The sequence below is a fragment of the Trachinotus anak genome, unplaced genomic scaffold (genome assembly GCF_046630095.1).
Source record: "Trachinotus anak isolate AG129_WGS33_773 ecotype Australia unplaced genomic scaffold, CSIRO_AGI_Tana_v1 ptg000005l, whole genome shotgun sequence".
NCBI classification, from domain to species: domain Eukaryota; kingdom Metazoa; phylum Chordata; class Actinopteri; order Carangiformes; family Carangidae; genus Trachinotus; species Trachinotus anak.
The window spans coordinates 3081243-3097181 of NW_027273856.1; the positions used below are offsets into that span (position 1 = coordinate 3081243).

The window sequence follows — 15939 nt, forward strand, 5'->3', positions numbered from 1 at the left end:
CCCACCTCTCCCCCCTGTCTGTGTGTCTGTTCTCAGTGGGTCAGCTGACTGGTCTGTCCTCAGTGGAGATGTACAGACAGGTGCTTCTGACTGGATGTCGCTGTGTTGAGCTGGACTGCTGGAAGGGCCGACCGCCTGATGAGGAGCCCTACATCACCCACGGGTTCACCATGACCACTGAGATCCCCTTCAAGGTGGGAGTCTCTACGTTTTGACGACTGGATTAGGTTGACTTTGTTTAAGTTCTTGCTCGTTTTCTCCTTGTGTAAATGTCTGTTTTTTCACTTTATCTCTGGCACCGTATAAAATAATTCAATAAATCGCCAGTTTGTGAAGGTTTTTACATCTTATTTTTATGCCCACTCTGCAAATTCATTGGGTTTATTGACTTTTATATTCACATTAAAAGCCTTGACAAGCAATTTCTCCTCCTCCAGCTGTTGAAAATATAAAAATCAATGAATAAATTTGCTGTGTGCTGCAAATTCTTTGTGCAGAAATACTGAATGTGAAGGCAGCGACCACAGACTGTTAAATAAAAATAAAAAAACTCTGGAGTATTTTGGGGTTCTATTCATATAATTACATTTTGAGCCTCTATGACAAAAAATGAACAACCCCTTGCTTTGTGTTTTGGTTATCAACAGTCATGAAGTGTCAAACAATCTGAGGAAATATTAATTTTAATGAGAAATTTTGTTCCGTTTTTTAATTGCCTCATTCTCTCCCCGACTGCAGGAGGTGATTGAAGCGATAGCAGAGAGTGCGTTCAAGACCTCTCCATACCCCGTCATCCTTTCCTTTGAAAACCACGTCGACTCGTAAGTCATGTCAGTGTGTGTGAGAGTACATGGATTCAGATCATCTAGTTTGTTCCAGGCTCTTCTGTATTTTGGTTCATCCGCTGGGTCTTTTTTGCAGTTTGGTCTGATGTATGTACCAGATGCTGAAACTCAAAGCCTCTGATGAAATATTTGCTTGAGAACGTGCTGATAAAATGGCAGTTGATGATTGTAGTTCAAGAGATGCGTGTCATTGTAGCAATTCAGAGTAGGCTGGTAACTAACCTATGTCTCTTTTCCTGTCAGGGCCAAGCAGCAGGCCAAGATGGCAGAGTACTGCAGGACCATCTTTGGAGATGCTCTGCTCATTGATCCACTGGAGAAATATCCGGTACGTCTGATCTCCAGGCAGATCCTGTGTTATCCTTCGCTTTCAATATACTTTATACTTTATTAACATAAAGTTTATACCATCTGCTACTTTCATTTATAATACTGTCTGCTTTTAGTCTGTGCTAAATGCATTTAGAGTGACTCTTGCTGCTTTTCCTCAAGGAAGATTAACTAGGCACCAATATCCTTTTACTCCGCAGTCATGGAGTTAATCAACTTACCACCATTAAATACGATCAAACAGGGTGTGATATGCAGATCAGCCTCTAATTTTGATCCTTTTGTACCAAAATACAAGTTGTTATGTACAGCGTTTCTCCTCGGAACATTAAACACGAAACTCTTTATATAAAACGCTGATCAAAATGTACCCGACCGATGACCCAGAGAAAGGTCATGGCACTGAGACAATTTAGGTACTTTAGTTTCTACCAGTGAAAGAGGAGCAGAGCAGTTTTGAAAAAACAAAATGATCAATATAAATACAAAAAAAAACAGGTGTCATGACATGACAGTTTAGATACCAGGGCTAGATAGAGATTTGGACATACTGTTTGTGTATGCAGCGATTATATCTTCTTGTTTCAGGAGTCACTCTCCATGTGGGCAAGTCAGACGACTTTTTAACTAAACACAATCATTCACAGTTTTAAAAAACAGCAAAGTTGTTGTTGATTTGGGGTGAGTTTAGGGCGTGTGTATTTAGAGTTATGAAACGCTCTGAGCCCTGTGAGTCCTGTGGTGTTGCAGCATTAAATTTGTTGTGGCTGCCAGTCTGCTCGTCTACTGTGACCTTGATCACAGGGCCTCATGACTACTCTTAGTCCAAAACAAGTTACTCATCTCAGTTAGTCAGTCTCAGCCTTTTCCCTTTGATTCTTTGATCAATTATGTTCAGAGGTTTCTGATCTTCTTGTCACGTCCCAGGTTTTCTTATCTAGTCTAGACAATAGTTGCTCACATATCCTTCCTCATCTCTCTTACAATTTTTAAATTGTAAATTGTTTAACTCGTGTTAAATTGAATGAGCTTCACATTGTATCTTCTATGTGGCTTTAGCTGGTCCCGGGTCAGCTGCTCCCATCACCTCAGGAGATGCTGGGGAAGATTCTCATTAAAAACAAGAAGAAGCACCACCACCACCGACCCTCGAGTGGCGGCAGCATCCGACGCAGAGAGATGGAGGAGCAGTCGTCACCCAACAATGGTAGGTGGACACACCAGTAGTGCAGAAAGCCGAAATCCACTTCCACTTGTGGTGAAATCAGCTTCTGTTTGCAGGAATTAAAACTTTTATAGTCTTGGTAGCTACAACACATTGATGTGCTGTGTTTGTTGTAGACTGTCCTTTGACAGACGGTGAGGTGAGCCAGCTCCTGTCCAACGGGGAGGAGAAGCTGGCTGAAAGGATGGTCAAAGACTCAGAGCCGCGAAAGTCCCTCGGTGGGTTGAAGAAGACTGGACTAGATGGTTTAGAGAGGCTGCATGTGTGTGGCTGATTTTGTATAATTTGTTTTTGTTACATCCTGTCAGGAGGCGAGGGAGAAAGTGAGGAGGATGAGGAGGATGAGCCAGTGACAGATCTGAAAAAGCCAAACTCTGATGAGGTAAGAAGCATCAGGAGCAGCACTGATGAGTATTTGAGCGGCTGATGGGCTGAGTGATGGATCAGTAGTATGTGCCTCCCTCAGGGTACAGCCAGCAGTGAGGTGAACGCCACAGAGGAGATGTCAACTCTCGTTAACTACATCGAACCTGTCAAATTCAAGAGCTTCGAGGTGGCAACCAGTAAGTGTGTGTGGGAGTGATAAAGTCAGACGGAGACCTTACAGCCTCATTAGCTCTAGACATGTCTCGTGTGTGTGTGTAGTCATTTTAGTTTAATGATCAGTCTTGTCACACAGCTTTGTCGCACATAAATGATCTTAATCATGTACCTGTTTTGATTGCGCTTGTCGATCTTTTTTAAATCACATTTCCACTCATTTTTACTCATTTTCACTCATTTCTTGTCCAAAAGAGAGGAAGAAGTTCTTTGAGATGTCGTCATTTGTGGAAACCAAAGGCATGGACACCCTGAAGAGCTCGCCTATCGAGTTTGTCGAGTATCCTTGGAGGCTTGTGATTTATTTATTTATTTATTTATTTATTTATTGAATATTTTAAAATACACAGCAGTCTACAATGGAAAACATAGGGGTAAAACATCAAAGAATAAATTATATATGTGTGTGTGTGATGAATTTTTTTTTTTTTTAAATGAGGTTAATATTCATTCACTCATTTATTTATTTAAGCCTCAAAAAACCATTGAGGTTTCACTCATTTACAGTGATGTTGAGGTACACACACACACACACACAAAATACAAATTCAAATCAATACATCAACCATTGAAAACTTGAACTTCTTTTGAGGGACACAGTCTGTGTGTATGTGGAGAATCAGGATGCAGAGTAGTGACTGAGAACAAGTCTTAGCTAATAATTATTGCATAATCTTGACCTCCAAACTCTTTGCCTTTTATCTGCTGCAGTTTACCACATGAAATAAATGGTGTGGACACATATGCGCCACCCTGCATCTCTATGCAGCGTTATTCCTTAATAGCACTCCTCTAGGTACAATAAGAACCAGCTGAGCCGAATCTACCCTAAAGGCACGAGGGTGGACAGCTCCAATTACATGCCTCAGCTCTTCTGGAACGTCGGCTGCCAGATGGTGGCGCTTAACTTTCAGACTCTTGGTAAGTCCTGTTGTTTTGTTCTCAGACAGGAACTAGATGGGCTCAGAGGTTAGGGGCACAGAACAGCTTTAAATATCCACAGGACGTTTTAAATGTTTGTGCCAAGTATAAATATCCCAGTTGTCTGTGTTTTGCTTTACAATTTCATATTACATCAGATGATAAATAGACTTGTTTCTGTTTTCCAATTTTCATTTTTAAATTGCTTTTAAATTAAGTATTTGATTGAATGCCAAGAAGCATGAATACGCTCTTTAAAATTAAAAGTCTGCCTCTCTAAAGCTGGCAGATGCTGTGGTAAATAATGATAATATAAGGTCTCCTCAGCCAGAGAGGCCAAGTTAAAGCTTCTCAACTCATCTTTATCCCTCTAAATCCTCCCTTTCCTCTTTTTATTTGCATTCTCTCACCCGCTTCTGTCGTATCTTCATCCCTCTTTCTCCCCCTCTTCTTCATCCCTTCATTCCTCTCTCAGACCTTCCTATGCAGCTAAACATGGGGGTGTTTGAGTATAACGGCCGCAGCGGCTACCTGCTGAAACCAGAGTTCATGAGAAGGACGGACAAACACTTTGACCCTTTTACGGAGAACATAGTGGATGGAATAGTCGCCAATACAGTTAAAATCAGGGTAAGAACGAGGAGTGTTTGAGATGAGTAACCATGTGTTTACAGGGATTGTTTGGACGTTGCCATAATAAACGTGTATAATTTAAATTCTGCCAGGTGATCTCAGGCCAGTTCCTGACAGACAAAAAGGTGGGCGTGTATGTGGAGGTGGACATATTTGGACTTCCTGCTGACACAAAGAGGAAGTACAGAACCAAAACATCCAATGGGAACTCGCTGGACCCTGTGTGGGATGATGAAATGTTTATCTTCAATAAGGTAACTCATGCACACATACCACATGTCAAAGCTGTCTTCCTCACACTGTTTTCTGTCTCACGTTAAACTGACATGAATTTGGCATTAACATCGGCAGCCCTCTCTCTCCAGGTGGTCCTCCCTACACTCGCCTCTCTGAGGATAGCAGTGTTTGAAGAAAACGGCAAGTTCATTGGACACCGCATCCTCCCCGTGTCAGCCATTAGACCCGGTCAGTACACACACACACACACACACACACACACAGATACATAAACACACTCAAAATTTCAAGTATTCACAGAAGTCCATTTGTTTCCTTTAAGTTGAAGAGGAACCAGACTCTTCCCCTGATGTGCTGCATGTCTGCACTCACTGGAAACCTCCATTCATTTACATGCGGCTGCACCTTCTACCGCCTGGCTCCACTCTGCAGTGGTCATTTATTTATTTGTTTCTTCCTTCCTCCCAGGCTACCACTACATCAACCTGAAGACTGAACTGAACCAACCCCTGCTCCTGCCCTCCCTGCTGGTTTACACTGAGGCTCAGGACTACATCCCCAATGAACACCAGGGTAAGAACACCACATTAACAACAACACTGTGTGGCATATACCACACCACCCACTTAAACTACCTGACTTAGGCTGGACTTAATCTAAATTTACCACCATAAACCAATTGTTCATTATTGGGAAATATCATTATGTTTATTTATCTATTTCAACTGTTTATCCATAATGTTTTGGCTAATTCATTAATAATTTTTTTTGTTTTAAAATAATGGATAAACAGTTGAAATAATTAGCTGATTAGCTGAATGTCTAATGAGTGTTTATTCATTCATTTGAACTTATTTGTGAAATATGCTCATTTGCCTTATTGCCAAAAGTAATAACAGAATATCAATACCACATCTGTACGGTAGATATGAAACGGCTGGTTAGCTTAGTTTAGCACAGACACTGGAAACAGCTAGCCTCTGTCCAGTTCCTCTAAAGCTCACTAATTAACATTGTTTAATATGCACAACAGCTGTGTAACAACGACAAGTTGTGGTTTTACCAACCTGCCCCTGAATCTGTCCTGTGCTGCAAACCACTTTGTGGAATAAAAGTTAGTCAAACACTTAATACTTGCTCTGACCGTCTCAAGGCTTCACTTGGACATGACTCTACTTACTAACACTGAGTAAATTTAGTATGAAATATGAACCTGATGTTATCCATGACAACTAATGCATTTTTTTGTGTGTGTGTGTGTGTGTGTGTGTGTGTGTGTGTGTGTGTGTGTTCGCAGAGTACGCAGAGGCTCTGACCAACCCCATTAAGCACATCAGTCAGTTGCACAAGAGAGAGACACAGCTGGCTGTTCTCCTAGAGGACAACAGCGAGGTGAGACCCATCTGTTTGTTGAATAATAACAACGACTAAAATGGAGACCCGAACAACCCCCCCCCCCTTTTTCAAATATGTGTACTCCAGCGAGTCAGTAGAAATTCACTATGTGCATCTGTTGCTTTTGTCCCAGCATGTCCCCGACCAGCCCAAAGATGGAGAGACCAGGAGAGGAAGTGACATCATTCCAGGAATTCGACATCCCTCCCCCTTCCACAACCTCCCCCCCTGCCCATTGGATGAACCCAGTGACATCATGAAATTACCTGCACCAGGTAGAGACAAACAATATGCTGCCTTAAACGTCTTAATGTCCACATATGACATGTGTAAATTCTTGGTGAATACCCACACCTGTGATTTATCTCCTCACTTGTTATCCTAAATTAATATGTAATCGGACACTTTCTAGCCATAGTAACACTACCAGTTCACACGGCTTGCACTGTGTAAGCTAACTCTTATCATCTGCTGCACTGAATCAGTCTGCTCACCTCCCTTATATATTTGCCTTGCAACCTGCTGCAAAGAGCTTTTAGCTAATATAATATGTCCCTGTCTGTGTCTTTACTGCACAAATATCTATTGTTATCTATTGAATGCAAGGATTTTGTGCAATGTGTTAAAACTATGAGCTGCCTTTTTTTTTAAATATATTTTTCACTTGTCACTTGACAATATTTTCATAGTCAATTTCTATTTCATTACATTTTTATTTTTCTATCATCCATGTCATGCATACTGTCTGTGTGCTTCTCCTCCTGTGTGTTTTGTGTGTTTTGTGTGTGTGTGCTTGCGTGCGTCTGTGTGTGTGTGTGTAGCACAAAGTCAGAAGGAGGACCTCATAGCCACTGTACTGACAGGTAAGCTCCTCCCAGTGCATCCAAATGAGTGAAATCGTTTGTGTGTTTGTGTGTCACATAAAGAGCTGCATGTAGAACATTTCTTAGGTCTTTTCGGCTGGTTGACCTGAAAATTTGCACTGGCAAAATGCCGTAACTCTGTCTGTGCGTGTGTGTCCGTCTCTCAGACGTCCAGGTCCAATCTATAGAGGAGCTGAAGCAGCAGAAGAGCTACATGAAGCTGCTGAAGAAACAGAGCAAGGAACTCAAAGAGCTGCGAAAGAAACACCTCAAGAAGGTACACACACAGGCAGATAGGAAACACTGATATTTAGAGACATATGTATTTAAAGGTTCACTCCCTGTGTTGGAAAATTGCAGTTCTACACAGAAAATGGATGTGAAAAATGTTGACTTTAGATGCTGCTAAACAAATTGTTTTTTACTTGTGTGTGTGTGTGTGTGTGTGTGTGTGTGTGTGTGTGTGTGTGTGTGTGTGTGTGTGTGTGTGTGTATACAGGTGTGGCATTTGAGTAAGGAGCAGAAGAATCGGAGTAGCCAGCTTCAATCTGACACCCAGAGGAGACGCAGTCAGATGGAGAAACATCTCAAGCGTAGCATCAAGAAAAAGTAAGGATGGGTGGATATAAGGGGAGCATAAAGAAAGAAGAATGAGGAAAAAATCCTCACAAATATCAATAAAATGGGGAGGAGAAAAAGAGGAAAACATCTAATAAAATACATGGACAGAATAATGATAGATGGATGGATGGAAATTGGTGCATTCATGAACGGAAGATGGATGGATGGAGGGCTGGGGGAAAAGCTGATGATGGGGAGAGAAGGTCTCTTAAACACACGATGTCGGAGTTGCACCTGGCCTCATTATCTGTGTCAATGTGTGTGTTTGTGTGTGTGTGTGTTCTCAGTGAGCCCCAGGAGCCGGTGCAGCGTGAGCTGACAGCCTTGGATCAGGAGCTCGAGAAGCAGACGGTCCAGCTGAGGGAATGGCAGATGCAGGAACTGCTGAAACTTCGACAAGAGCTTCACTTACTAGAGAGAGAGAAGCAACAAACACACCTACAAGAGGTAACGACACACGCGCACACGCCTGTGTATGAGCGGCGACAATGCACACCCCAGTCTTTGCACCCTGAAGCATAGTCAAGGTGACACTTTGAACAACATTCGGCTTCCTGCGTTGAATCCTTAAATGCACGCACACACACACACACTAACATAGTTCATCTCTAACTGACCTCGAAGAGACTTTGTGTCACTTCCATACATCTGCACAGTGATTCGCTGACAGGTCGTCATCTGCTGTGCTGTGTTTTTAGGCCTTCCAGAAGTTAAAGGAGACGGCCCATGAATGCCAAGCAGGTCAGCTGAAGAAGCTCAGGGAGCTGTGTGAGAAGTAAGTGAGGCAGTTTCACCTTGCAACAGTTCCGACAGGAGGGGCCTGGACCCCAAAGTGACTTTCTGCTTGTAGTTACTGTTATTAGTTAATGTCACAATGGCTGTTCTGTAGATTTTAAAACAGCCTTTGTCCCTTTTTTTTTTTTTTTTTTTTTTTACTACTTTTTATAACTTTCCTAGATTCTTTCTTAGATTCCCCACAAGTTATCTATGCTTTTAATAACCTCTACAGAAATATAAAATGTTTCTCTACGTCCTTCTTTCGGATGTAAAGCTGGTGTGTAACTGTGTCTGCAGGGAGAAGAAGGAGCTCCAGAAGATCCTGGACAGGAAGCGACAGAACAGCATCAGTGAAGCCAAGAGCCGCGACAAAGACAAGGCTGAAACGTAATAAACTCGTCTTTCTTTGTTTGTGTTCCTGAGCAGACGCTGATATGATTATTGGATATTTGGGAGGTCAGATCTTATTTTTCTTTTTCTCTTCATCTTTCTGTCTCACGCTGTAGGGAGCTGAACGAGATCAACAGGAAACATATTCAAGATTCTGTCGCCTTAATCCGCGGGGTAAGAGCCCACACTAACACACACACTCTTATCACCAGCCGTCCCTGAGAATGTCCATTTATCTACTTTATAGCATATTTTTCTGCCATTGTCATCAGCTTTACTCCACTCTTCTCACACATTATTTTCTTTTCCTTTCCTCTCTTACTTGCCCATTTTTTTTGTCTCCTAATCCAACGTTACCATCCTTCCTTCTCTCATCATTTTATATTTTGTTTTTTGTTGGTTTAATTTAAAACCCCCAATTCTCCCTTTTTATCCCTTATCTACCCTGTTTCTTCCTCACTGCATTCCTCTTTCCTCGCACATTTTCCTCAAATGTTCCCCCCATTCTTCCTTCCCTCCTTCCTAAATCCTCCCCTCCTCTCCCCTTACTTTCCTCACACCACAGCTGGAGGAGGCTCAGACCAGGAGGCAGGAGAAGTTGATGCTGAGGCAGCGGGAGGTGCTGCAGCACATAGATGAGGAACTTCCTCTGGTGAGGCAGACGACACTGACTCACACACAAACTAACCCAGTCTGCTCTAAAGGCAAAACACAGCACTGTGGCCCTCACTGCACACAGAGGAACAGCTGGCTGCACGGCTAAAGCACATCAAGCTAAATGTAGCTGATGAGATAGATGAGATAGCAACATCCAGCCTCAGTAAAAGCTACTCAACTTGTAAATGAAAAATATCTGTATTGATGATCTTGTTAATTCAGTTAGTGGTGCCACATGCCTTATTGAAACAGCTGCTCAGTCCAGTCATGATGCTAACATGAAGCTAACTCGCTTCACATTAACTAGTGGAAATTTGTGATTTGCTGTGGGTAAGCTATTATTAAATCACATAATTAAATTGTTTAAACTTTAAATTCATTAATAATATTGATTTAAACTTAAATATAACATATATACTAACAAGTTAAAATGGACAAGAATGTATCCCAGTAAATAATTCAGATAGGGTGATCCATGCTCGATAAGGAGTCTGAGGAATTTAAAAACTTTTCTAGTCCTACCCACTTTTTAATCAGTATGACATTATCCCTGCTAAGTTTTAAAGAAATACTTTGATATTTTGGAAAATCAGACTTTTTGCTTACCTTCTGACAATGAGATGAGAGCATTGATACCATTCTCACACCTGTACAAATATGTATTTAACTCTTGGCAAGAAAACAAATAAGTGAATTTCCTACAATCACAAACTGTTTCTGAAACACTTGAACATTTTCTTGAATCTTCCTGGTGTTTCCTGTCCAGCTGCAGTCTCAGTTGGAGAGGGAGCTGGAGGAGGAGCATCAGCGACTACCAGAGGAAATCTGCCAGCACCTACAGCTGGAGCTCCAGAACAAAGGTCTCCGGACAGACGCCCTGTTCTCACCGTTCTCCAATCACAGCAGCTCCAGCCCCAGCTCGGGGTCGGGCCCGCCGTCCAACTGCTCCACGCCCTCTTACCCGTCAACGCCCAATCGGAGCACCTGGAACAGGAGCATGGACAATAGCGTTGCCTCATTGGCTGATTCCACTTCCTCGTCCACCACTCCCGTCCTGTCGGAGGCAGAGATGTCATTCAGTTAAAATTATTACTTGTAAAAAGGAAAATGCATACATTCAACTGGGGTCTATAATGATTAATATGTGGGATAGTAATGATATAGATTATTTACTAATTTTATTCCTTTTTTTATTACAGACTGTTTTGTTCTTGTCTACAGAGCTATATTATTTTTTATTTTGCAGTTTTTGTCAGATGACACATGATTTCATAAGAATCATAACCATTTTTACATTTTTTTTATTTTATATTTCTTGTATTTTCATGTCTTTTTCTTTGCATTTTTCCACTTTGGTCTGGTCAGTAAGCTTTGCTACAGTTTTGCCACACCTGCAGTTTTATCTTCACACTAACTTTCTGTTAATAAGACATTTAGCCTCTTTTTTTTGACAAAGATCTAAACTTGTAGAGAGAGGAACAGGGTAAGAAAACATCTGCCTTTATCCAAGATAATTTGGTAGCATGGATAATGTTCAAGCGATTAACATAAGTTTAAGAAAAGATATAATATTTTGTTTGTAGCAGCATTTGACCAATGACATTACCTCATATAGAGATGTCTCTATGCTACAGATAAGTGTAATCTTTCCCACTTTTGCAAGTGATCAAGTTTAGGCGCAGGTTCCAGAAATGAGTATCAACAGGGAATATGAAGGAAAACAGGACTGAACTTTTCAACTGATTTAAAAAGAAGGTTTCAGATCTTAAGTTTTAACTGTAATGTCAGAAACTGACCAGTGAGCGGTGCTACAGCCTCAGTGGTTTTTTTCTGTTTGTGGTTTGAGCGGCTCACTCATCTAGCCTGCTTATCTTCATATACTGCACCTCCACACACACACACACACACACACACACACACACACACACCCACCTCTGTCTCCAGCATTTGCAGCATCTCTGGTTGGGATAAAGTCTCTGTCCTTTAACCTCCAGTCAGAATCCAATCAAGGTTGCACAGAGGATGGTGAGCAGACATCCATCTAGCTAGAAAATGTGTGTGTGTGTGTTTGTAGGTTTCGGAGTAAATGAGGAGGTGACATAAGAAGTGACATAACACACTTTCTAAATGCATATATAATCAAGCATTTCTCTCACATACACTTGATGCTCTATTTTCTACCGATTCAGCAATGGAAGTTCTGTCTACACACACACACACACACACACACACAAACACACACACACACAGTTTATTGGTTCAGAGGTCAAAAGCCTCTAAAATCCTCTTCCCATCCAATCTTCCCCCTGTTTGAAGAGTAGAAAACACACACACAAACCCACATTTAGGAAAGAACTTCAGTAATATATGTGTGTGTTTTTTTTTTCGTGTGTGTGTGTGCATGTGTGTGTGTGTATATGTATGTGTGGCCAGAAGTTAATCTCTTGATGAGACATCTGTATTTAGTGGCTAAATGGAAACAGTCTGCTCACTGTGTGTGTGTGTGTGTGTGTGTGTGTGTGTGTGTGTGTGTGTGTGTGTGTGTGTGTGTGTGTGTGTGTGTGTGTGTGTGTGTGGGGTGCAGATTCTTTGCTACTTTGGCAGCCTACAGAGAGACACCACACACCACTGTAGGAGTCTTCAGATAAAGACTTACAGCTGCACTGTGACATTTTAATGTAAGAAACAACTTATTTAGTTAAAATCAACATTTGAAGCAAACACACCAGGTTTTTCCTTCCCCTTCTCATTGAAACACCAGTTTTCTCACTTGGATAAATTAATATTGGTGTAGTCATTTTCATGAGGTCTGCAGTTTTCTGATGCTTTGTTTCCTTCACGTGTAGTTCAGCTCTCTTGTTTCCAGAAGTGACAACAGACATAGGAACAACTTGTGTAAATTAGGACATTTGCCCTTTAAAATAATCCCACACCATTAATTAGATCCTCAATTCAAGACAAATACTGAATGTGGCATTCTGGTGCACAAACTAAATGGTACTTTAATTTAAAATCTGTGGTTTTATCTCCATCAAAGCTTCTTCGCTCTTTGTTTTCATCCTGGTTTTTTTTTTTTTTGTTTGTTTTTTTTAAACAGAGAAATGTTAATGGTTATTGTTTTTTCTCATCTTGTCCACTTTGAGGGGTAAAATGTTGGCACTCTGTGTATTCTGTGTATATGTTTATTGTACGTGAATTTTACTACTGACCACAAGTGCTGGAGAGGGACAGAGGTCGGGAGGGGTTGAAGAACATTGAGGGATTTGATGAGTCCTGTCTCGTCCTCTCCCGTCTCCCTACTTCGATGAGCACTGGCTGCCTGTCTGTCTGATTGTCCCCCCCCCCCCTCACACACACACACAAACACTCACACACACACACACTCACACACACACCCTTTGTAAACTATTTAAATTGAATTTTAACAACTTTCTTTTGTGGTTATTTAAGTTTTTATTGATGGAAGAAGGTTCAGGCTGCTTTATCAATTTGCAGAGTGTGAAAGGTTTTCATTTATCACGCCGACCTTACGAGTTCAGTGTACGCTGTATTTTAATGTGTCTGAAATCATCACAGAGATAAATACAACAGGGTATTTCAAGTTGGGCACCATAAGGAAAGAAGCTCAAAGCCAATAACAGTTATGAAATAGTTTAATTTACAGCAACATACACTTGCTGGGTTCTGCACTTTCCTAAAATGAATACACTGACCTCTTGATCTCTGACAAAACAGTTGTAGATTGGCAGCCGGTTCACCTCTGGCCGCCCTGCACCCACCGTGCCACCCTGCATACAGTATGTAAATGTTTTTGCTCGCCTATCATATTTTGGACACTAATGTATACACTGTGCTGCAGAGTCAGTCAGTGGACTCGGAGGTGAAACTGCCTCCAGTCGTCTCAAATCCAAAGGTTTATTTGCCAAAAAAAGTTGATACATTCCTCACAAGCCATTCTTAGTCCAGTGGCAAGTATTCAAACTAAAATACTCTGTTGTCTTCAGAGACGATTTGTGCGTTTTTATCAGGTACTTAGAATTTTTTAACTCTCATTTTTGAGGTGAAAAATCCTGTTTCAGCCGTCTGTCATGTTTAAATGCACATGTTTAAATGTACCACGCTGTTTTTGTTGCTTGTAAAAATCTTGTGTTCCTGTGACATGGACGTCAATACAACCACTTTCCAATGATTTTTACTTTTTGTGTTAGAAGTATCAGTTGTTGGTTATTTTTATGAGGTTGAGTGGCTGTTGGCTGAAGAGTCGTTGAGCACATTTTAAATATTCGACAGGGCACAAGGAAGGTTTTTATTCTTTGCACTTTGAAGTTGGATTTATTTTTCTTTTTTGGTTCTATTTGCAATAGGGAAAGTTTTTTTGACACTGTATATTAAGTCAAAACATCTGATAAATAGGACTGAAACATCTTCGTCAAAACCTCTGAGCTTAACTGTTACCAAACATGTTCAAAATCTAACAAACTACTCTACATAAAACCTCAGTTTTTGTCCAATATAATAACTGCACCTACAGTACAGTTAGCCAGTATTAGTGTTGTGCAGTGCATCACAGTTTCAGATTATCTCCATAGGTGCTAATGTGTCAAAACAAAACAGAGAACAATATCCTGTGTCTAATATAGAAAATTGTAACGTAACAAACCTTAATATAATATATAGGTTATAATAGATATGAAAAATGCAACAAACCACAAGTACTTTTTCAAGTAAATCTACTGTAAAACTAGCTGTCATTGGCTTTAAATGTAAATATACTGTCTTTGTAGGTCTGGACAGAATAAAGACGACATTACAGTTTACAGGTGGAACTGCTGGATGTACTTAGATGAACCATATGTAGCCTATCAGAGGTACTTTTTGGTGAGAATTGGAATTGGTGTAATATTGTTTCATGTAAAAGGACTGCAAAGACATTTTGGGAGTTTGACCTTTGCATGACTAAAAGCTACACTAATCACTATTTCTCTATTGATGATGGAGCAAATGACTGTGTTATCATAGTGAAAGAACCCACAGAGGATTATCACCCGACTCTGCAGGTCCTCTTCAGTGTCTTTCAGCTGGTTGTTTTGGTTTTACATCCCGCAACTTTAATCTTCTGAGTCTCACCACTCATCAAGTTACTTTCCTGCTGCTGACGTTTACAGTGAAAAGCTCTGATAAAATGACTGCACACTACCTGCCAGAAAAAGTTTGCAAATTGCTCGTAAACGCAACAAAATTTTTTTTTCCTTAAAGAGTTGGTAAAGACCAAAGCAGAGCTAAAAGAAGAGTTAATACTGGAGTCTCCTGTTAAGCAAGACTTCAGATCAGTGCTAATGTTGCTCTGTGTCAGTTGTTTGCTAATACATACAAGCACTACAGTGCATAAAATATCAACGTTAAACAAGTATTACTTAAACTACATTGTACATCATTAGCATGTGCACTGTACACGTAGTACTATTGTCCTTAGTTAATCCTTTGGGTCAATATAACCACTTACAACATTAGCTTTTAAATCAGGGTCTCTATTGGCTTCCACTCCAAACCATGACACTAATAAGGGCAGCTTTAGTTGTGTTTCCTTGAGTACGTGTTCAGACTTTGGCACATAGAGAGAGGAGAGAGAGAAGTCGGTATGCTAACGCCGCTAGCTAGTTTCCTACCCACCAGAAGGAGCCTGGGGGTTGTTTCTTGTCAGCCATGAGCTTTCACCTCTGTTATTTCTGTCCTGTTTATGTTGAAAACACACATTTAAACAGCCACGCACAACATCATACTCTGACACAAACACAGCAGTGTACCATTAGACACCATGCCCACTTCAGCATCATGCACACGAGCACTCCTTGACTTTAGTCTTATTAGACATTTGGTGTGACTACTCTCCCCCGGGCCCAGCCTGAGGCCTCTGGCTGTCTTGTCTTCTCCCCCTCTTTTTTCTTCCTCTTTCTTCCCCACTGTCCCATTTCCTTGCCTCCAGTTTCACCCAATAATGAGACCATATTTTACTGTTGGACTAGTTAAATAAATTAAAAGCAGCAGCCGTGTTTGTGCACTTCAGATAGAGAAGACAGCATGTGATATACATCACACAAGATATATAGTGAGATTTGTTGACACTGTATATGTAGTGTATTTGATTGTTGGATATAAAGGGAATACTATACAATGCTCCAGATGTAATATTTTATTGTTCCTTCGTAATTAATATAAGTATATGAGTGAGCATTCAGTAATAAACTTCCAACTTCCTCTTACAGAGCTGAACTTCGGCTGTTTTTTGGTTTTCCTTTTGTTTTTTGTACCAACACAGTTTATTCATCACTGCATCATTTTCATCATTTTCAAGCTTTTTGAGCACTTATTTCCCATTCATTTGTAATGAAAAGTGTCTATTATTTAACACTTTTTGCTATGTAATGTGTTTTGACTTAACTAAATT

The 15939-nt window shown here is 40.7% G+C and overlaps 1 protein-coding gene across 2 annotated transcripts in view; it reads left to right on the forward strand.

Annotated features, from left to right (window-relative positions):
* The window catches only part of plcb3 (phospholipase C, beta 3 (phosphatidylinositol-specific)), a 52047-nt gene extending 36293 nt beyond the window's left edge, over positions 1 to 15754 (forward strand). Inside the window, exons 11-35 of one of the 2 annotated variants that reach the window (XM_071477769.1) lie at positions 37 to 194; positions 739 to 821; positions 1089 to 1173; positions 2235 to 2382; positions 2517 to 2618; positions 2709 to 2782; positions 2867 to 2963; positions 3196 to 3280; positions 3797 to 3921; positions 4397 to 4551; positions 4647 to 4808; positions 4920 to 5019; positions 5260 to 5364; positions 6089 to 6183; positions 6320 to 6461; positions 7008 to 7049; positions 7217 to 7326; positions 7549 to 7658; positions 7958 to 8117; positions 8369 to 8445; positions 8745 to 8834; positions 8954 to 9011; positions 9403 to 9489; positions 10261 to 12013; positions 12079 to 15754. In XM_071477769.1, coding sequence (XP_071333870.1) covers positions 37 to 194; positions 739 to 821; positions 1089 to 1173; positions 2235 to 2382; positions 2517 to 2618; positions 2709 to 2782; positions 2867 to 2963; positions 3196 to 3280; positions 3797 to 3921; positions 4397 to 4551; positions 4647 to 4808; positions 4920 to 5019; positions 5260 to 5364; positions 6089 to 6183; positions 6320 to 6461; positions 7008 to 7049; positions 7217 to 7326; positions 7549 to 7658; positions 7958 to 8117; positions 8369 to 8445; positions 8745 to 8834; positions 8954 to 9011; positions 9403 to 9489; positions 10261 to 10578 — 2768 coding nt within the window. In that variant the 3' untranslated portion in view covers positions 10579 to 12013; positions 12079 to 15754. The remainder of the gene's footprint in view (positions 1 to 36; positions 195 to 738; positions 822 to 1088; positions 1174 to 2234; positions 2383 to 2516; positions 2619 to 2708; positions 2783 to 2866; positions 2964 to 3195; positions 3281 to 3796; positions 3922 to 4396; positions 4552 to 4646; positions 4809 to 4919; positions 5020 to 5259; positions 5365 to 6088; positions 6184 to 6319; positions 6462 to 7007; positions 7050 to 7216; positions 7327 to 7548; positions 7659 to 7957; positions 8118 to 8368; positions 8446 to 8744; positions 8835 to 8953; positions 9012 to 9402; positions 9490 to 10260; positions 12014 to 12078) is intronic. The other variant, XM_071477768.1, reaches the window with a different exon arrangement.
* The last annotated feature ends 185 nt before the right edge of the window (positions 15755 to 15939 follow it).